Raw genomic sequence first — 22,035 nt, forward strand, 5'->3', positions numbered from 1 at the left:
TCTGAATTATCCCTTCCCTTATTCCATGCCAGATAAGGAAGCTTCATGTTAGTGGTTTATTCAGTTAGTGCCCCAGTCTTGAATTTTTAACTATTAAGATTACATGTGAATTACGTGATGTTGCATTAGTTGTAAAATACCAATATCAGCATTATTCTGTGATGAGCTTTAAACAATGATTTTATCTGTAGATGCTAGTGTTGGCAGGGCTGAGGAGAAATTGCTCAGTTTTGTGACAGCATTGATCACTGTATCCATCTGAAGTCCTACAGCAGTTGCATAGAGAATATGTTTTAGAAAAGTGTAATACAACAGAAGGCTCTAATTCGCTTCTTTGGCTTTCTAATGAGGGGGAGGAGCTGTAGTTGTTTCTACCTTTCAGTAGAAAAGAGTGATTTTTTTGAATTACCGGTTCCTGGCTAGAGCACTGAGCTGTTATTAAAAATAACACCTCCCAGAGAAACCAGTTTACTTTGAAAGAGAAAGTATACTTTGATAATGAAAAGGATATACAAATCGTTTTAGCTTTTTTAAAATATAGAATAAAGAGTTAAGTATGCGAGCCCTTCTTCCTTTTCTCCCTGCACATGCATCACTTGGAGGTCTGAGTCAATTAGCACAAGGCTGTACCTGTCAAGTCAAGCTGATATGCCTAGAAAGCCAGGAGTTCAGCAACTCCTCCCAGCAAGAACTAAACACATCCATTCCTCTGCAAAGTCATTGCATTCATGTAATGAATAAAATATCAGAGCTTTTTAGACTTTTTTTCCTCTTAGTACAGCAGACAGATCACCTGCCTCTCCTGGCTGGGAGAGCAGGCCCTCTGCCCTGTACCTCTGGTACCTCCACAGCAGTGTTCCAGGGACACTCGGGTGCTCCTGGAGACTCCATTCCTGTGTACAATTCCTGATGTGCAGACAACATTTCCAAGCCAACTGGCTGAAGGGAAGCAGCAGTTTGTACTATCATTGCCTAGTTGAATGTAAACATTGCAGCATCAGCTATTGGGGGAGGACTTGGAATAAGTATGGAAAAAATAAAAGTAATATTGTAAATAGAAACTGAGTGTAGATTTTGATTACTGTGTTTTACTACATCTGCATTTAATACAAGCTCTTCCACTCATTCCATTTCAAGAACCATGTTCCAGCAGCCACTAACAGTCATTTGTACTTGATTTACATAATTTTTTTTGTTTTCCCAGTACTGCAAGCTTCTAATACATAGGGAAGAAATTTACGTTGCTTGTGCATTGTGAAGAGAGAAAACCTCACTATGACTTAGGAAAGCTGCTCTATCTCTAGGAAAGAGAGTGAGATGCCTCCCTAAGAGAACAGGTGATCACTTTCCTAATAGACCCATTCCAAGTTTTCCTGGTTAGACACTCAAGCTGAACTCAAAACCAGCATTTCACTGTTGAAATTCTTTAGCTGTGGCTGCCACTCACCTCTCTGCCTTCTCTGTGCCAGCAGTGCTGCTCTCTGAGCTCTCCCACCAGCATGCAGAGATTCACGGTGGGATCTGGAAAAACCCAGGAAATGCATGCAGATCCAGCTGGCCAGCCCTGCACAGCTCTACTGACAGACAAAATGAGGGGCTCTTCCACTCAGCCTCCTGCCTCCCTGGTTAGGCCGTCAGTTTCAGTTATAAATAAATGGAACACACAAAGATTAAAAAATAAACTGAAATTAAACTATTCTAGATACAGCTCTGACCAGGAAAAAAAAAATTAGCAGGACTTCCATTCCCCAAAAGTAGAGCACCAAATATGAATACCTGATGAGATTTGGGGTAACATCTGTCATGCTGACCTAAGACTCACCTGCTCAAAATAGGAAGAATTATTCTACACAGTCTTGTCTGTTTCTGCCTAACATTTATAAACATTCTAAGAACTTGCAGACTGATCTATGCCTATGTGCCATGAAAGGCTCAGTTCGTGCAGTGAATGTTTTACTGCAGGAGTCAGTTTTAGCAACATTTGATACAACAGTATCAGCAGCAGTGGCATGGATAGGAGCCGGATGGTTTCAGCTCATTGGAGACAGGGAATGCAGGAAAAACCAAAGTCCGTGTCTTGGTTGACTCCAGCCAGCCCTTTGCTTTTTCAAGTTGGTATGGAAGGAGCTGCCAGAGACGATAGCAGAACACATCATAAGCAGATCTTGACTCATAAGAAGGGCAACTGCATTTGTCTATTAAAACAAGACTCGTCCACTGAAATTCCTCAACTCAAACACCATTTAATTTCCATCTCAATAGAAAGGCAAAAGTCTGCCTGATCTCCTACACCTCAGGGAAGGACTGAAGTTAGGCCTCAGAGGGTAATCACAGAACAACCATCACATCTGCTAAGTTTCCATCTGTTTCTAAACCATACTGAAAATTTGCTTACACAAAGAACAATACAGGTACATTCTCAGCACTTGGCTTTGGAAGACTGAAAACACCTGAATGAGGTCAAAAGCACTGGTGTGCCTGTTCCCCTTCCATTTGTCCTGGAACCAGTAACCCCTCCAGGTGAGCTCCATCACAGCCCCAGTGCCCACAGGTCTGGCAGTCTCCACAGAGGGTGCTTCTAAGCCAGGTAAAAAGGGATTCTCAACATCCTACAGGAATTCTCCAAGGCCAAGGAAACCAGATCTGTAAGTTGCCCTGTAGTTTCTTGCAAGTGCTTTGCAGTTTACTCTCCCTTTCTTCCTGAAGAGGAGGCTGACAACTTGATTCCTGAAAGCACAATTTATAGGCCAGCTTCAAAGCTATAGGTCCCTCTAAGGCTCTGGTTGGGGAATTCACATCAAAGACGATGTGCACATGTTGTTCTGATGCCAGAGAGGACGGTTGGTAGAAATCTCTGTGGATTTGCTACAGTCCCCAGTACAGGGATTAAATTATGCACTGAAGCTGCCTCTGTAAACTGCAGGAGACAAAGAGAATAAGTGGCAGTGCAATATCTCATAATCAAAGCCTGGCATGGCTCTTTGCATCAGTCTCTTGGAAGCTGTCAGGGGATTAAGAGAGGGGACATGTGTCAAGGTCCCTCAACTGAAGGGACAGAGCAAAAGTTGGTTTTGTTTGCTTTTAAGCCTGTCACCTCTGCACTTTTCCTGAGAAAAATATCTTAGTGCAAGAGGTGTACAGCACTGTGATGGGAGATGAGTTTCCTTAGTTTTTGCACAGCATTAAAGAAACACAATACTTGGTGATTTAACCCAAGTTGAGTTAATTTTGATGTGCAGGTGCAGAAGGAGCTCGCACTTACAGTTTGTGCTATTATCTATACAAACCCAGTACCATTTATGGTGGCCATATGAGGATCCAGTAGAGAAAAATGAAAAGGCAAGACTGAAAAAACTTTAGGCACTCTCTAGGAAAAAAGCACAGCAACTGGCAATAGGAAAGACAATTGTTCTGCTACCAAAACACAACCCTGAAGTCATCATTGATTCTCCTTCTTCCACTACTACCACCAACATCCGACTCCCTTATTCAACTCTTTCACAAGGTATTTTTTGTACTGGGACATGAAACATTCTCATTTCCCAGCTATTCTTTCTTACCTTCTCCATTACAATTTAGGCCAAGTGCTTTCATAGAAGCATTTTGCTGCTGGACAAGTCTATGCATTTGAGCTCTTTGCATCTTTTTACTACCTCTCATTTCCCACCACCAGGCTGCTCTCCACCCTCACCTTCAGCCTCTTACTTACACCTTGCAGATACATCTCTGCCATGATTTTCTACAATTTCACCACTCACCTTTAATTTCTTAATATCTTCCTTCTTTTAGTGCTTCCTTATGCTACAGCTCCTGGTAAGAGGATTCAAGAAAACATCATTGTCCCTCAAGCTTACATCTGGTAACACAATTTCACCAACAGCAGCTCCAAAAATGCTAATTCTGTTTTCTTTAGAAGCTGTTTTCCACTCTCTGTAAGGCAACCAGGAGCACTGACATGTAAATAATAAGTCAACAGTGTTCAAATGTGGATATACTTTCTATATGCATTTACTTTTTACACATATTCAATACGTTCTGGTTTTATTTACTTTATAATTAGCACTTGAAGTCATTCCACCATCTCCCAGCAAGTTCATGGCAGCTTTTATAATCTTACCTCCCTCTTACATTTACCTGTAGTTTAACATTCCAAGTGTGGTTGTTGCACAGGATACCTCAACAGACTTGTATTAAAAATGCTCTTTAAAATTCTAGAGCTTTGAACTAAAGAAATATCTCAAGAAGTTTTCATGGAAAGTTCATTGCGGTTGGTTCAATTCAGCTGCAGTTAGATGCACCTTTTCAAATAATGGAAAAAAAAATGTAAAGGGGTCAGACCCAATCAATACAGTTGTTCAAACAGAATTTCAGGCACTGTGATGTGAGGATTTTTTGTGCTTTTTCTTTGTACTGCTCCGCTATGAAGTAAGGTTGCTTTTGCTAGTAGAGCAATAAAAATCTTAGCCTTTTGAATACAGCCAAATAACCAATGGGAATCTTAACCAGGTGTGGAAAATATAGCAATTTTTTAATGTTTTTCTTGTGCATGGCTTTGTTCTTTTTATAACCACGCAGTACAGGGGCACACAGACACACAGCACAAGCAAACACTTTAAAATACCCACAGACAGACATAAATCAGAGGGGTAACATCACATCCTGCCTTCTAAGTTTTGACACTAGGTGAATTTGGTTTTTCCTTCATAGAACATCCAGAAGTTAATTGCTAAGACACCTGGGAAATAGGTGGTTTCCTAGAAGGGAACAGATGCTGATATAATAAACATACACATATATTTCAAGATCTGGAAGCCAGAGGAGTAAATGGTGCAGGGGGAAAAATAATGGCGTGAAGTACCAGAATGGGTTGGGAGTGCTCTGCCTTCTCAGGACACCAACCCCTCTCCCTCCAAAGGCTGTGGGGTAACCAAAACCACCCTGATGGGCTTTAAGAGCTTTTTTGAAATAGCAGCACACAAGTTTAGTAGCATCCTTCAGTAGCTTTCCCTTCCACACCCCTAAGATACTCCCCAGAAGAGAATCTCTCAGTAGTTTCCTGAAAACCTTTTTATCTACTTCTGATGGGTTTTGTTTGTGGGGGGCTTGGTGGTGGTGGTGTGTTTTTTTCTTCCCAAGTGTTTCAAAAGAGCCTGGATGTCTGTAAGTACTGCTTACCTGCCCAGACCTTTAAAACAAACAGCATAATACAGATGCACAAAGACAAACAGTGCTATAGCTCAGCAGGATTCCTTGCAGCCCAGCAATCACACAAACTTTAAAATAATAGTGAAAAACAGGGGTGGGGGCTGTTGTGCAAGTCCAGAAAGGTGAAAGAGGTGCCACTTACAACTATCAGGCTGTACTTTTATAAATGCAGCTGGGCAGTGAACATTTAGTAACTTCGGCTGAAGAAATTGGAAACAGCTGTACCTGGGAAGAGAATTCAGCCCGCAAAATTTTTGCTTGGTATAACATTACAAAACACTAATTAAAAACCAGCACAATCAAAAGAACTGACACGGTTTTCTAATGACTGAGTTCAATTAGTCCCAAACACTTCACTGTTAAATAGGCAGAGGGGAAAAAAAGTCCACTTTCTGACCAAAATTAGATTGATCTGCAAGTTAACATAATTTTTTTCCAATTTTAATATTACAAAGTAGCCTGTAACACCCTGAAAAGAGCATGTAGATTAAAAGAAACAGAACTGAAAAAGGAAATTGACCCAAACCAAACACGCTGTGCATAGGAAAACTAGTCATTACTATTTAAAAACTATTCCTAGCCTTACAAAAGATGGCCACTAAGAACAGCATTTCACATATTCAACAAAAGGTTTTGGAAGAAAAATCACCTTATAATTTTTTCCCAAATATGGGATTAACTAGGGACATGACCAAAATCTTTCCATCAAGACTGGTTTAGTTGAAAATGTTAATAATGCAACTGTTTAGGGCGAAATCCTTCTTTTCCACACCAGCTTGAATGAGCAGATTTTGTGTGTGTGACAAAGAAAAGAGAATGAACATCTGTCACATCCTGCAGAGCAGCACTGCCTGTGCTCCCTTCCCTTCACTGCTTTGTTGTGCCCCACAAAAACAGGATGAGCACATCCTAAAGCAGCTCAGCTCCCAATTTCTGCCACTCACATCCAAAAGCCAAGGACTCATATCCTCAAACACTCACCCTCGAGTTTGTGCAGTCAACACTAAGCCACAAAAACACTTTTAATTGTTTTTTTCAGAAGAATTCAACATCTCCAGTGCTCTCCATCAACTTGGGTGTCTTTTGAGGGAACTGCTGAAAAGTTAAAGGCTGCCAGTGAGCTTTGCCAGTGCCCACCACTTTCCCCTCAGCCAACACCTCACTCTTGCTATTCTAGAATAAAGACAGATTTCATCAATTGCTTAGAAAACATTTCCAAAAACAAAACAAAAAATCAACTAATATAATAATAATCATCAAAATGTAGAATTGGTGTAGAGAGAGCCTGATTCAAATCCCAGTAAAGTAAGTGCAAAACTGGGGAACTTCAATGGGATTTGAACCAAAGAAGAGCAAGATATGATAAAAGCACAAATGACTCTGGATTTCCAACTAGCTGGACACTGATAAGAGAGCAGACAAGACAGAGGCAACAGGAGTCAGTTATGTTAATATTTTAATCTGTACATATACCATTTTCCAAACTGTTACATTTTATTTAAATTAATGTTTTCTTGCAAAATATTCATTTATGCTTTCAAAACTTTTTTATAAAGGCAAAAATAAATCATTATTTTGGCAAAAGGTTTTAAAGTTGATACTGGCAGTATTGAGGTAAAATAGATTGCATTAGCTAAATATATACTTTTAAGAATATTTCTGAGTATAGTGTTAATATATGATGATTTGTCTTAAAGTCTGAAATACAAAGGTCAATTCCAAGGGGGTTTTAGCTACTACTTGAACACAGGGAATAAACAAGTTAGTGGTTTCACAAAATACTGCAGAAGTATTTCTCAGTTATTTCTCATCCAGAGCTGAACTCGGCTACCAATTACATAACATTGGGAAGTTTTTGCATGTCTTGTATTCGATGCATACACAGGGTTTTTTAAAGTATAGTTGCAGCAGTACATTTAGTCTTATTTTCTCCTTATTTTAACCAGCTCACCCTTTGCCCTGTGTGTAAGTACAGCACAGAATTTCAAAGTTTGGCAAAGATAAGCACCAGGTGAACATACACAGGAAATTAGCATGTGCCACATTCCATTAGTTTTGCTGTTTCTAGGATAAATACTAGTCAGAACATCATTCTGTAATGTCTATTGAAAAAAATAGAAGGAAAATATGTATTTACTAGCCAAATGACACATTGTCATTGTTTATTGCTTACTTCACATATTTTAATTAAAAATCACCTTCTTTCACATCTCAACTTGAAAAAAAAATTGTTAGCTGTTTGTTATAGAGGGGGCAACACTACTTTCAAGGGCAACCTAACAAACTGTGGATTGATACCAGCAAGTTAATCATCTGGGATCATAAAAAAAGGGAGTTAAAACTGGCTTTTGTTATGGCTTTCTTGGGAAATTTCAGCTATACAGTGGTTACTAATATTTAGAAATTTCAAGCTAACAGTTCTTGCAATGGATTATTTAACGGGCAAAAGGGTGGGTGATTATCTCTACAAAAATATTCAATCTGAAACACCCTTTCACCAAATCTGTCACCCATGTTAGCTCTATCCATACCCTATCAATGTGCTTCTAGGTTTGCTCAAATTTGCAGGGGTTTTTTCACAAAACTTTACGATGTGCATCCGAGCCTGAGGGGGAAGTAACAGCATTTTTTAGTATCTATGCAAGAAGTGTCTTTTAAAATGAATTCAGCCCTTGATTAAAAAAAAAACACCTACAATACATCATTCTAAAAATACATTGTCAGTATTTTACAGAGTTTATTAAAAGTGCCGTTTATTTGTATAAAAGGTGTGAACTAAACTGAAGTAAATAAAAAATTATCTGCAGTTCTCTTCATTTTCATAGAAAATTCATTCCCCTATCATTCTCTGAATGTCTTTCCAAAGAAGGTGTCACCATCCAAGGAGTATCTCCACAGAAAGCTGGAAAAGAATCTCCTCTGTCCTCCACATGGTGTCACAAAGCGGGATTTGCCTCCAGTCTCACGTCAGTGTTCACTGACTGCTTTGGCTGGTGTGAAGGAAAATAAAACATGGTTAAATATTGAATGCCAACCAACGCCAAGCAGTAAGAAATTGCAGGGAACATTTTTTTTTAAAGCCTTTTGCAGTTTGACAGATCCATACAATTCATACAGACACGTTAAGCCGACAATTGTCTCATGATGCCACTGATGCTCAAGCTCCTGTGTGCCCAGCACATCACAACTCTTTCTTTTTCTGAAGAAAATGTAACTTTATATAAATACATATCTGTAACTGTATATCTGTGTGCATGTATTTGTGCTGGACGTGTTTTTAAGTCAGTCTGCAATCACAGAATGGTTGGGGTAGGAAGGGAGCTCTGAAGGTCAGCCCCAGCCCCTGCTCGAGTCTCTGGCACTGTACAATTATTTGAGTTACTCAAGCAACCCTCCTTACTACTTCATCTCCGCTTTATCTTCTTGTTCAATTTCAGGCAATAAAATTAAGCCAAAGAAAATCAGAAAGGTAAGAATAATATAAAAGGAAAATATGGATGAATAGCTAGTGTCTTAACTGGGGGCACACTCAGCAGTTGCATACAATATTTACACCTTTTCCTACTTCCAATTTCAAACAGGGAAACCTCTGCTAATTCTACTGAGAAGAGATATAAATACAGGTGTTTCTTTGTAAGGACAATAAAATTACCACAATTTTAATACCTGAAGTGGCAAAATAACCTAACCAGAGACAAAACCAATCTTCTGTTAACATGATCCAATGAAAGGCATGATCAAAGTCAAACACAACATTGCAGAATTAGTCACAAAGGGCCAAATTTTCAGCTCACCTCAGCTAAGACTCTGATGCAAACTCACGTGTAGGACACCAGCCCACAAAGAAAGCCCCTGCTTGTACAGGGGTGCACTTTGGATTCTCTCTTTGACTGCCCTGAGCAGCCACCAGAGTACAGAGGGCTGCTGAAAACCTGGCCCCCTGTCACCCAGAGCACAGATGTCTCCTCCCTTCACCACAGTAGCACTGAGGAAGCACCTCACCTGCAGAGCAACAGCACTGAACTGAAGACTTCACCAGCCAGCCCACGTGTTAGCTCATTAGAAGCAATATTTACAAGGACAAAAGGTTCCTGAAAAAGCAGCTGCATGCTTTCATTCGGATGGAATCTTGGTTTAGTAAAGGAGTTAAAATTTAGCAAGCCACAGCACAGGCACGATGGCAGATCAGACATGCTGAGAGCAGTTAGTTCTTACTTGGAAGGTGTTTAAACAAATGTGTAGTGAAATCCATTGCTTAAGGGGGAGTGAGGTGGCTGTGGTACAGAAGGTGAGGGTGCTTTGGGTGGATAGGTCAACTGCTGAGCTAGAAGGGATCACACACAGGAATTAGGCTGCACAATCAAACATTCACATCATAATGGAGTCACCTTAATTTTCTACCACCTGATGAGCAATGAGGTGCTACACTATTGTAGTCACATGGAACAAAAGGTAAACAGCATATCTACCTGCTGTTTTTTCCACTCCTTGCATAAATTAAACAAATAAAGATTCCTATTTGCATGAGAATATGGACAACCAACCTTAAGCTGAAATTTCACTGGAACATTATGAAGGCACACAACACTGACATACTCTCATCAGCCCTGCTTTTAAAGCTTTTGAAGCTCTGGACCAGCAGCTATATTTTTGCTAATTCAATTTCCAGACTTCATTGAGACTGTACAGGTTTTCAGCATTTCCTTTGTTATATGCCAGTGAGCAGAAAACAAAATAATATACATAAATATAATGTTTACAAAATCACACATATGTATAACATTTTGCTTAGTGCAGCACATGATACAATAAACACATCTTCATATCTCAGCTAGAAAATACAGGATAAATAATAGAATGATTAAAAATAGTCTTGTTTATAAATCTGAGTAATGGTATAGTATTGGAAAACAATCATAAAACTGAAGAAATTGAAACTCGACCTAAAATTCTACTTTTATGTTTTGGAGGGCCAAAGCACACAACATAGGAAACGACTTCTTAACACTCTTGTATTTGACTTCAATCTTCCAGATTCTTGGCATGATTTCTACTCAGAAGGTTGATTTCTTATTAGGAACAGAAGAAACTCTAAAATGCTATGGTTAGATAAATTTACAACTTATCTTAAAAGATTTATATTAGCATAGTATCCTAACATAACTGCTCATCCCTGAAAAATGGGCAAAGTTAAGCTTCACAGTCTTTTTCATAAACAAATCTTTGTAAAACAATTTACATGACTAGTTTGGGATTTTCAGATGAGGTCAGCTTCATCATCAAGGAGCAAATGATAACCCATACTTCAAAAATCAAACTACAAAAATAAGAACATGAAGGAATCTGTAATATGAGACTAAACGAGAATGTAAAAATCAGCTGTGCAGAGTGTCAAATGCTTTCCTTTTTAATCACCTTAATTCATCAGAATATAGGCCATAACTAAAACACCCGAACTATTTTCTGGTTTGTAGATTTTCTATTAAAACCAAACCACTCTAGTTTTTTTGTTTGGGGTTTTTTTAGTGTTTGTTTTTTTTTTTAAGAATACCATGGAAGGTGTTTACTTTTAAAGGCGTAAGAAATAACTGAAATCAAAGAAAGACATGTTTCAAGAAGTGAGTTTTTGAGGTACAAGTATGGCAACAAAAGCTGTGCACAAATATAAAAGTTTGGAATTCCTTAAAAGCCTTAGTCTTTGGCTACTGTGTTAGGGTTTCTTTAAATGTCTGAAAGACAAAAGAGGCAGCTGCCATGATTCACAAAGAAAATTAAACTAAAACTTATCTCACAACTGACTGCAAATTTTCTGAAGCAGCATTTAAACATTTCGGTGCCAATACATGCTTTAATTTCCTCTTTGAGGAAACTAAAGAATTAAGATTTTTATGACTACATATATCTAAAAAAAATTGTTGGATCACACTTTTGAGATAATTTAATATTAAAAAATTAAAAAATATAAATAAAAAGCCTATAGCAATGAAATCTATACTAAATTCACTACACAACATTTTAAAAAATCAAAACTATTTCAGCAGCGTACAGTTGCTACAAGTTCAGGCACACCCAGAAGTAACTTAATTGGCCCAACAAATACCTTTGAGTAGGGCAGGCATGCTGCTCTTTTACTGACACAGAAGAATAATTTCAGGTACTAGCTGTGCTCATCTGGCCTGATCTTAGCCCAGATGTGTGACCTTTTCCCAGCAGAAGCTGGAACTCAAGTGGTAAAATGCTCCACTGGCTCATACCTCATGAAAAAAATTCCCACTGCATAACCAAAGGATTGGAATACCTGTTACAAGGCTCTGGTCAATAAAACTGGGACAAAAGCACCTGTGGAAAGCCCTGTTGATACACCCATGGCCTGAAGAGCCACAAGGTTATTCCTGAACTGCTCCCACAATTTTACAGTTCCGTTTTTCTGCTTGTTTGGTTTAGCTTTATAACATCTGACCTCCTCAGCAAATCATTCTCTCCCTGCCAGTCAGTTAAATTACCCACAGAAACTCTCTGAAGTCTCAAGATCCCTATCTTGGAAATGCATTCCATCCCCTCAAAATGCCATTCCCCTCAGGTTCAGCTGGCACTGCACCCCAGAGTGTACAGCCACATTCAATCAACGCTGTTACTGCAGGCGCACGTCACGCATCCCGATACTGCAATAATCTGTCTTTAATGGGAAGATCTTAAGGGCTGCTGTGGCAAGAGCCATAAGTTGAAACTGACAACTTTGGATGAGAAATGTGCGTATTTTTTCTCCATCATAGTTGAAGTTTCCATTATTTCCATTCTCCACTGGAACAGTGAATGGTGCCAGTTATAAATGGCCAGTCAGACACTTGGGGAAATCGTTGCTGCATGGATTACTGTGTGATACAAATCTCTTGACATTTCTTACTTATTTCAACTATAAAGCAATCAAGAGTGAAATTATCACTTTTTAGCAACACATTGCAAAGGATCCATTAATTTCCAGGCATCAAGCAGAATTCCTGCACAGCTATCTTGCCCTGACCTCTCATCCTGGTCACCAGAGAGAAACATGTCCATCCCCATTTTACAAGGTCTTTTTCAGTCTGTTCTCATACAGCTCAAGCTGCAAATTATTCAAACCTCATCTCAACCATCAGACCAGGGAATTTTTCTCTTTAAAAAAATATTTTACATCCTCTTTTCTTGACTGTTTTTAGAAGTCACAGATTCATTTACTTTCAAAAAATGAACATAGAAGTATTTGGTTTAATGTAATTATAGAGGATTAAAATGCTAATTTTTTTAGCACTATTATTCAGAGCAAGTTTCCAAGTTCTGAACTTATTATTGTAGTGTTTTTCCCCCTTTATCCTGTCCACTGGAGGCCAAATAGTCAATGTAAATCATTAGCCCATCTCCATTTGTTACCTTTTCACTATTTTGAATATGAATGACTAAAACTTTCTCTTATGCCAGGAGTTCAGCAACAACCCCACACAACTTGAGAAGCTGGTAAAGGAATATCTGTTATTTTGTAAATAACTAAGCATTACCTGCTACCTCCTTGCTCCTCTGAGAGGCTTCAGAAGCCAGAGCATATGAAATGGTAATGATGCGCTCCTGCTCCTGCAGCTGTGAATCTAAATCAATCGAGTTGTGTTTGTCCTGGGCAACAGTAGGCTGCAGATTGTGCATACTGGGGGGAAAGTGAAAAACAACATTAACATTTGCAAACATAAAGAATCCACCATGCAGATAAGAACGAGCTTGGATTCAGACAGCAGTTTTCAGATCTCATCTATCAAGCTCCATATTTTATTGCAGTTCTTTAAAACAGGGTTGATGTTGTATGCAAATACCTACAGCACACCAGGAAAAATGACAGTCACCACACATTCAATCACAATTTCTGCGTAGCCTTAAGAACATCTGAAAGTCCTTTTTTAGAAATATCCTTAATGTGCTTAAATGAAAGCACTACAAAAGTGCTATTTACTTGAAGTTGTTAGTGAAATTCCTTGCTAGTGCTCAGAGAAAAGGAAAAACCTGGTGGTCCTCAAGCTGTACCCCTTTCTAAGAGAGAGCAGGTACCTGACATATCAATTTCTGAAAATGGAATGTTTCAGCTGACTATGTTAGCTGTAAGTAGCCAAAAGTGTTGTTTCACAACTCCAGCTCTCTGGCCACAACAAACATGCTGACTTTTCTTCAGATTTTGGCCAGCTTTGTGTTTTTCCTTCCTCCTCACTCTCAGATGACAGTTGTTTGGTAAGGACTTAGTACTGGTTTTGGACTCTCTAAACAAGAAAATGGACATATACAAAATTCATCAGTATGTCTTCTACCTTGTTTTAAAAAGCAGCTCTAAGTATGCCACATAAGTTCTGAGCGCATTTTCTCAAAGCTACAAGTTGCATTCAGGTAACAGAAATAAAGATTGTTGTATGATGTTAGTTCTCAATGTTCAACATGAGCCCCTGTGCAGGATTTGGAAAAAACCCTAAAACCTAACCTGGATTTAGTAAGAATATTCTTTATCTTTTCTGCTTTACGCTGCCTTGCTGCCAGTTCTTCTGTAGAAAGAGGCTCCTCTGGCTCCAGTTCAACATAACGTTCTGGAATTACAACCTTCTCAGGTTTTGACAACTGTAGAAAGAAAGCAAGCATCGAGTTTTCAATAACAAAGACTTGAAAGAAATTGAGATAAATCCTCCTCAATGGGAGAACACAGTGAAAAGAATAAAGCATGGATTTTCACAGTCAGTACATGTACCTGACGCTTGACACTTCTTCTGGATATCTAGCTGATGCCCTTTCAACAGTGTTCCCTCTGATTCTTTTACTTCAGAAGATAGATTGAACAAATACTTAAAGGGATTACAGAAGAAGTCAGAATCAACAGAAAACCTTTCTTCAGCTCAGGCTTAGAGCCCAAAATAGGATACTGCCTAAAGCTCCTACAGCAGAAAGAAGCAACCACTCTGAGACTGACTGGACAACCTGAGATATCAGTGTCATGATAGTTGTGTCCTGCCAGCCAGAACTTCCTACATCTGAGAGGAAGTATCACGGAAGGTTTTAACCCAGGGTGTCATTCTTTTGAGACTGGATAATTTGTGAGCAGCAGAGGGGAGTAAAGGCAAACAGAAATACACTACACTGTGCAATTGTAAAAACACACTGCATAAATTCTGTAGACTGAAATTTTTAATATGACCGCATGAAAGCTAGAAACAATTTTTTACTAGGATAAATTACTTTGTGGGAACTTTTCACTCCTCCCAGTGAAATTACAGTTTACAACCTTTGAAAATCAAGTCTCATCATAGAGAACAGACTAATTTTGAAAACAAAAGTAGAGGATGTGTGAATAAATGGAAATCAAGTAAAGGAGAACTATTTTTTTCTTATTATTATTGGAATTTTGTTAAAACACTCATGAGGCAATGAGTCTTCAAAATTTAAAGTTTTCAATGAAAATAATCCTAAATTTTTTCACCACTGACCTTGGTTCATGCTAATTCAATGGATTATGTAAAGTGGTCTCACCTAACCCCCAGTGTTTAGGCTGAGTAATTCACAGGAAATCTCATGCCAAGAGCACACACTGGCACACTCAACCATATTAAAATCACAGCCTCAAGTTTTTAGACTTTCTTATCGGGAAACCCAAAGCCAATGCTTCCAGAAAAATTCTTATTTTTCCAATACACTTCCCTACACTTTCCAATACACTTTCCTACACTTCCCTACTTTTGAATCCAACTCCTCTCTGGAGGTCTAGATATAGACATATATACACTTCTCTTTAATGTGTATCTCTATCTCCATACTACATCTAACCTACATAAGCTCATCCCGTCACTTTCAGAATAACAAAGCCCTTAACCATTGCATGAGTAGATGGATTTCCTTAAAGACAGAACTGAGTGTGTTTCCTTCTGAGGCACCGAGGTACCTCAAACACAGAAGTGCCTACCAGGTGAAGAGAATGGCCATGTGAAATGGAAAAGGACAACAAGACCGGGTTGGATGGAGCTCTGGTTAAGTGGAAGGTGTCCCAGCCCATGGCAGGAGGTTGGAATAAAGTCCCTTCCAACAACCCTTCCAACACAAGTGTATGATTCTAACCTGGGTAAACTGAGAAAGAAGCATTCCACTCAGAGCTTCAGACCTACTTCAGTTACTCTGAAGCAGGACAGAAATGCCTATGAGCAAAAATGTCTCCTACGCAAGGCTCAAAGGAAGTACACAGTGATACCCATAGCCCCAGAGACCTTCCAGAAAAGAAAAATTAGTAGCAGAATGCAACAAGGAAAGGCAGAAGAACAGAAGATATTTTCTGTTTCTGAAGTTTACAGAAGCACTGTATTTTCTGTAAGAATTATACAAAGATTAAGAGAAAGTTAAATTCATTCCTAGAGTTCAACTGATAATGACTCACAGAGTAAACCATTCACAAATATCCCTGTCTGCAAAATTATACTCTGCCAATAGCTTTCAGAAGAGTACAGGTGCTTATTAATCTAATTACCATTAATAGTTGTATTGGTTTGCCATCTCCCATGGCATTTAACACAGCACAAGGTAGCCCCTGCAGCCTTTCCTCTTGCTGTGTTCTCTCCTTCCCACCAGATGGCTCAATCGCATTTCAAACTGGCATTTCCTCCCTTACTGGAGCTGAGCAAAGTCCTCTTGTGTGCCCAGCACACAGACCAAGTCATTCCAAAAGCTGACAGAAATATGTTTTCTGCTCAAGCCCAAATAAAGCAGAGCTTCCTCTCTCTATCATCATTTGCCAGTCAACATGAAAAGTAGTGAGGTAGCTCTGGGAAACTAACTTGTCCTTTCCTGCTTCTTGTTTTTAAATACAAATTATGTTGTCTTCTCATCTTTTTTCCCCAATTTACAGAATGTTCCCTAACTTAATCAGTCTTCCCTTTAAAGCCTGAGATATATATTTAAAAGACTAGAGCCAACTTTTCAATTTCTTCCTTCTACCAAAACACAACACAAACACAAACCTTACAAAGGTGCCAGGTCATAAATTTTCAGTACCCAAAAGACTCCTTTTAGTTCAAACTTCCAGCAAACTTTTGAAAGAAAATATGAGAATTCACTGCGTAAAACTCAGAAAGGTTAATGTTTTGGGACAGAGAATAGGAGGCAAAAGATTGTGAGTGTTACCTCTCTGCTGATATCTAAATCATAGTCTTGAGGCTCCAGGTCTGTTTCTGTCACTGTTACTGGCTGAACTTTTAACCATTCATTTTCATCCTTGTCTTCTCCACGAATTGCCCTCTCAAGTAACTGCAAATCAAACTCTTGCTCTCGTTTCCACTGGTAATAGATACAAAACAATTAACAGCATTCAACCATACTGCCAAACTCACCATACAGCAATGCACATTACTACTGCAGCAAAAGCTACGCTGCTGAAAGAATCAGCAGGGCAAACCCCTGAAGTGACAACAGAAATAAAATAAAACTGCATTTCTTGGTACTTAAGGGTGGGAGGTTTGATCTCTAGCTGTGCTGTGAGGAATTCATAGTATGGTTTAATTTTACATGTTCAGCAGTATTAGATTCTAAGAAATTTATTAATCCCAATTTTACATTTGCTGATTAATATGGGCACATGGAACAACACCTTTGGAATCACAGGTGTCACTACCAGTGAGCCTACAGGCTGGCAGAATAGTCCTTGGCATTGTAAAGAGGCAGTGCTGTGTGGTTCTGAATGATTACAGAGAAAGGCTATTTACAGTGCTGGTTGAGAATCGCAACTTGAAAATTTTATGCATCTTTTTTAGAATAATGCCTACTGTTTAAAGTTGATAATACATTGTATATCAGTGTTAACTTGTCTTGAATTTAAAAAAAGTTTAATTTTAAGCTCTTCAGACTTTACTAAAAGCAGAGTCTAGCTACCTGCAAAAGTCTTCCACACAGTCTTTAAAAGTAAATATTTAGCAATATAAATCAGAACTATTTAATATTTATTGATATTTAAATTTAGTATATTTAAACTAAGCTTTTAGGTACTCTAATATTATAGAGTACCTAAAAGCACTGCACGGTAGTCCCTACACAGCTACACACAATACAGTTACACATAAACTCACACTTAAGGATACTACCAATACCTTTTTGTTCAAAAAATTAAGTTCAGTTGTAGCATCATTCTATCCAGTATATCTGAGCAACTTTACCATACATGATACTAAAAGCAGTAGAAAAAAAGAAGGGACAAAGCCGACAACAACAACAAAATTATGTCCTCAAGGTTCTGAGGGAGTCAACGGGAGAACGTGCTACTTTTATGTTTCAGAAAAATATCTCCAGTGTTTCTGGTACAAATCTTTGCCTTGTTTTGGAAGAAGTTTGAACTCCACATGAAGTCCTTAGACTTCATTATGTCACTTGCATTAATAAATCTAATTGAAACCTATTCATGCACAAGCTCTCAGTATTCACTCAGAAGATAAGTATCTTCCATGTATATTAAAAAGTTAAGTAGGTAAGAGGCAATTACATCTCAAAAATTAATACATTACAGAATTCAACAGAGAAAAGAAGATTTTCTCATATGAGTACTCTAAACTCATCCTTCTACTCATATTCGAACCAGGCCTGATTGAGATAGTATATTTTAAATACACATTATCATTTCCAAGTTGTTGCTATATAACAGGTAAGAAAAACATCAAACCATTCTTATGAAGCAGTTCTTTTATTGGCTTTGATGTTGCAACTTTTACATTAAAAAGGCATTGTATATAACAAATGAATTCATGAACTGTGATCAATACTTAAAATGTCATCCTACACTTGAGAGCTGACCAATTAAAATTTAGAGTTACACATACAATGTATGTTTAAAGCAAATGTTACACACTGAGCAGCACTTCAATTATACATTTAACTGTTTGCCATTGTGGCTGCTAAATAATTGTAATGCTGTAAGTAATTGTGCTATCAAACATGCTTCTGCATATCAAAGCCCCATAGGTACAAGAGATGACCTCTACAAAACACTACTAGGGCTGAAAAACTCTATTTTAATTCTTTACAGCAAGAAAAAGACCAAGATGGCACCCAAATTTATAAATAAAGTGTTTGCCACAAATGTTAATAATAAGTGTTATGAAAGCTTTTCAATTCAACTTGTGTATGTTATGTGAGTCAGAAAACATAAGCAGCTCAGATTTATTTCTTCCAATTAAAGTATGAAAGTAACAGTGGGACTATAGTACTACAATTCCCAAACATTATGCACTGTCTTTAAAAAATTTGTGATTGCAAAACAGAAGACAAAACAGATGAATGTCTCCAAGCAGTGCAGTTGTATTTACTGGGAAAGTAAATACAAACAACTGGCTGCAAATTAGTGCTACAGAACAGTGGGAATGAAAAGCTGATTATAAAGTGTTTTCAATGCCAGCAACTGACACACATGTACTAAATGCAATTAAGCCTGGTAAAAATTGAGTAGTCCAGTTAGAAATTTTAAAGTAGCTACAAAATTCTGCAAATTAAAAACAAGCAAACAAAAAAAAAAGAGGCATTAGGTATGATGAGTGACAAATTTAAAAGCAAGAGATCTTGTGCAATGAATTAGGTAAAACAATGTGATCATTCTAAAGCTCTAGTGGACCAAATAAAAAAATAAATTAAAAGACCACAGCATAAGTGCAATTACAGTACAATCCTGGTTTAGCACCAAGTGAGCAACTGGGTAACTTCACCAATCAGAATTGCTTTGGTTAGTATCCAAAATGTATCATTATAAACTTCTCATCTGCACAGCATTTACTCTCAGAAAGCAACATAATACTTTTCTTTAGCAGCCTAACTTTGAGCCTTATTAGAATATTCTACATTTTGAGCTTTAAAGAAGAATTTGTATCAATTAGAATACATTAGCTGTCACATAAATTCCTAATCAGCATGATTAGATTTTAAAACTGATTATCCATTTATCATCTTTTTTAAAAAGAACAGACAAACACCACCTTGGTCTGATCTTACCACCGACTATCTTGCAGTCTAATTTATGAATTAAAAGGAAAAACACCCATGGTGAGAAACAACATTCCAAGAGGCCCATTCCATTATGAAGCAGTTTTAAAACTGTACAAGCTTCTGTCACTTTCTAAATACAATTCCAAGGGAAAAAAATAAATCATGGCTCTGAAATCACCCAAATACACTGGCATCTCCACTCATCACTAACCTCTGACCAACTTACCTGCTGAACCTGCTACATTTACCATAACTATGAGTAAAAAATATCATCTGTTCCTCACACTCTCTGAACTCATTTGATACCACAGAACACAATTTAATTGGACTAGAAGCATCACACACGCTCAAGTGAAAGTGCTTGCCGGGAGGGGAGGGAAAAAAAAAAGAATAAATCCAAAGATATTTTTAGTTTAGTCCTTTTAAGGCATATCTAACATACTGAGCCTACGTCTGCAGACACGGGCCTGATGAAAGAGCGAGATGAAACAGGCTGCCTTTCTCCTTGGCTAAGAGTCCTCTTGCGTTCCCGCACTAACGCCTTCTGATGTCTCTTCATTCTTTCTAGCTGCTCCTCTGCACTCATCTTGCCTCTTTGGTGGTCTCCAGAGTATAAACGTTCCAAGGCACTCTTTGGTCTCTCCTGGAGAAGTCACAAGGCACACAAAACACACGTTGTAATTAATACTTTATAAGAAGTATACCAAAAAAAATGAACTACTACTCCTATCTCATTACTAAATTTTGTTCTATTAACTTTGCATTTCTTTGTATATACTCTCTCAACTCTGTATTTCCTATTAGTAGTGTTGATTTTTGGTTCTAAACCTTGTTTTATAAATCTATTTGAAATGCAGTAAGTTGTTTGTCTGTTTTCCAGTTCATTTTAGAAAGTGAAGAATTGGAGTCTTCAGTATATCACAGCTCTTGCTCCTCTCCCAGGCTACTGCAATCCCACTTCCTGCTACACAAAATGTACTCTGGGCCTAACTATTTCAAGCAGCTCAGACATTTGCCTTCAGAAGTTTATGTAAAACTTACCTTGGACCTATCCCTTCGAAGTGTTGCAAACGATGAAATGGTAGATGACTGGTGTAACCTGGAAGTTGATCCAGACAAACCTTTATAAGGAAAAAGAGAATGCCTTAAAATCAAATGACAGACAAAATAAGAAAAGTATCTGTTTTTTTAAATTTTATTATATTGTTTCTGTGGCATTCTGGTCACTATTTGAGCACATATTTTGCAATTCACATGATCATAAGAGGCATGAAATTTCATTTCAGCCGAACACTTCAGGTCGCTACTGATCGAAAGTCAGAAAAATCCACAATAATTTAGAATCTTACATAAAATGAGGGACAGGTTGAACTCAGCTGTACAAGATTAGATATACTGTACAAATAATCACATCTATTAAGAAAATAAAACCTTAACATTCACAGTTAGAAACGAAGAGATAAGAAGCAAATGGCTAGGAAATCATTTGCTTTTGGTCCAAATATCATCTCTATCCCTATCTCCAAAACAGTTACAGGACAATAGCACAATGGGGATGGAGTGTCAAGTCAGATATAATGTTTGGAGCATCGTAGTCATATACTTTATCAGTTACATTTTAATGGCAATATAGGTGTTTTAAAAATACTTGGACTTTGCAAAAGACGGCACAGAAATTATGAGGAAATATAACTTTGAATATAAGAGATATTCTAATAGCCAGTTCCATGTTTTGCTATGGGGTTTTTTACGTCTTCTATATTAAATTGCTTTGTCAAAGGCTGATTGTCTGCAACACCACCATTAAAATGCATAAAATTTCTAAACTTCCACTGAATAGTTAATTTAAAAACAGTGATCTGGTGATTAAGATCATCTCCAGGAAACCCTACAAGAGAAAAGCTCCTATACAGACAGTACTGTTAGGGATCAATTCCACAGATTCCTGGCTTACCACGGGTAGGTAATGTCTGGTATCCACTGTCAGGGCTTATTAAAGCACTGGAAGGGTGGCTGAGGTCACCCCCTATCATTGCCAGTTCTGGTTCACTCATGTATGAGCGCAGCTCCACCTATACAGAAAAATACTCATCAGCTCAAGTGAAATCACAGACAGCAAGTTTTAATAATCCTAAATCTTTGTTTCTGGGTTGCTACATCTCTTTCTGCCATTATTATACAGCACGCATCATTAGTATTATGATGTCATTATTATCTCCTTGCCATTCTATATCATGCTTACATTATTAAAGGTCTCCATATATTTTACAGACAAGAATAACATATTTTATTCAAGGTTCCCATATCTTTGAAGAGCAGGGGCACAGGAGTGTGAGAGCTCACCCTGTAATCTCCATTTACATACTGGCCGAGCTCTCTGTCTCTCTTTCTCTCGTCTGACTGGCGCTTCAGGCCCCGCACTGAGGTGTGTCTGATGACAGTGGCTTCTCTGGGGAGGGGTGGGACAGCTGGTGGCTGATCCTCAGGGCTGTACAGCTGAGGGAGAGGAGGTCTGGGCGGTGCTTCATCTTCCTGGGAACAGGAAAGCACAGGGATTTGGCAAAGAGCACGAAAACAGTCTGGCATAAACTGCAAAATAAAGGTCAGTGCATTATATGAAGTATTTGTGACTGCTTCAGCGTGCTCTCCTCTGTCCACACCAGAAGATTGAGGCTTTAAAGCCCAAGCAAGACCCAAGAAATGAACCACAAAGCATTTCCATGGAAGGCTCTGAATATTAACACGTTCTAAAGCAGTCTATGGCCACTGCACAATAGGCTGCACATGTATTTATGCTGCAAGTGCTGCTGCTCAGCTCCAACACAA

The 22,035-nt window shown here is 38.3% G+C and overlaps 1 protein-coding gene across 9 annotated transcripts in view; it reads right to left on the reverse strand.

The window, feature by feature from the left end:
- Positions 1 to 6,653: 6,653 nt before the first annotated feature.
- Positions 6,654 to 22,035, reverse strand: part of PLEKHA7 (pleckstrin homology domain containing A7) — a 149,072-nt gene continuing 133,690 nt past the window's right edge. For 7 of the 9 annotated variants that reach the window (XM_039707165.1, XM_039707164.1, XM_039707162.1 and 4 more), the window contains 9 exons: positions 21,553 to 21,741; positions 21,164 to 21,281; positions 20,251 to 20,330; positions 19,652 to 19,852; positions 16,372 to 16,524; positions 13,697 to 13,830; positions 12,738 to 12,880; positions 9,421 to 9,529; positions 6,654 to 8,195 (listed from right to left, as the gene is read on the reverse strand). In XM_039707165.1, the coding sequence (XP_039563099.1) occupies positions 9,432 to 9,529; positions 12,738 to 12,880; positions 13,697 to 13,830; positions 16,372 to 16,524; positions 19,652 to 19,852; positions 20,251 to 20,330; positions 21,164 to 21,281; positions 21,553 to 21,741 (1,116 nt within the window). In that variant the 3' untranslated portion in view covers positions 6,654 to 8,195; positions 9,421 to 9,431. The remainder of the gene's footprint in view (positions 8,196 to 9,420; positions 9,530 to 12,737; positions 12,881 to 13,696; positions 13,831 to 16,371; positions 16,525 to 19,651; positions 19,853 to 20,250; positions 20,331 to 21,163; positions 21,282 to 21,552; positions 21,742 to 22,035) is intronic. The other 2 variants (XM_039707168.1, XM_039707166.1) reach the window with 2 other exon arrangements.

The sequence above is a fragment of the Passer montanus genome, unplaced genomic scaffold, assembly GCF_014805655.1.
Source record: "Passer montanus isolate IOZ18808 unplaced genomic scaffold, ASM1480565v1 scaffold2, whole genome shotgun sequence".
NCBI lineage: Eukaryota > Metazoa > Chordata > Aves > Passeriformes > Passeridae > Passer > Passer montanus.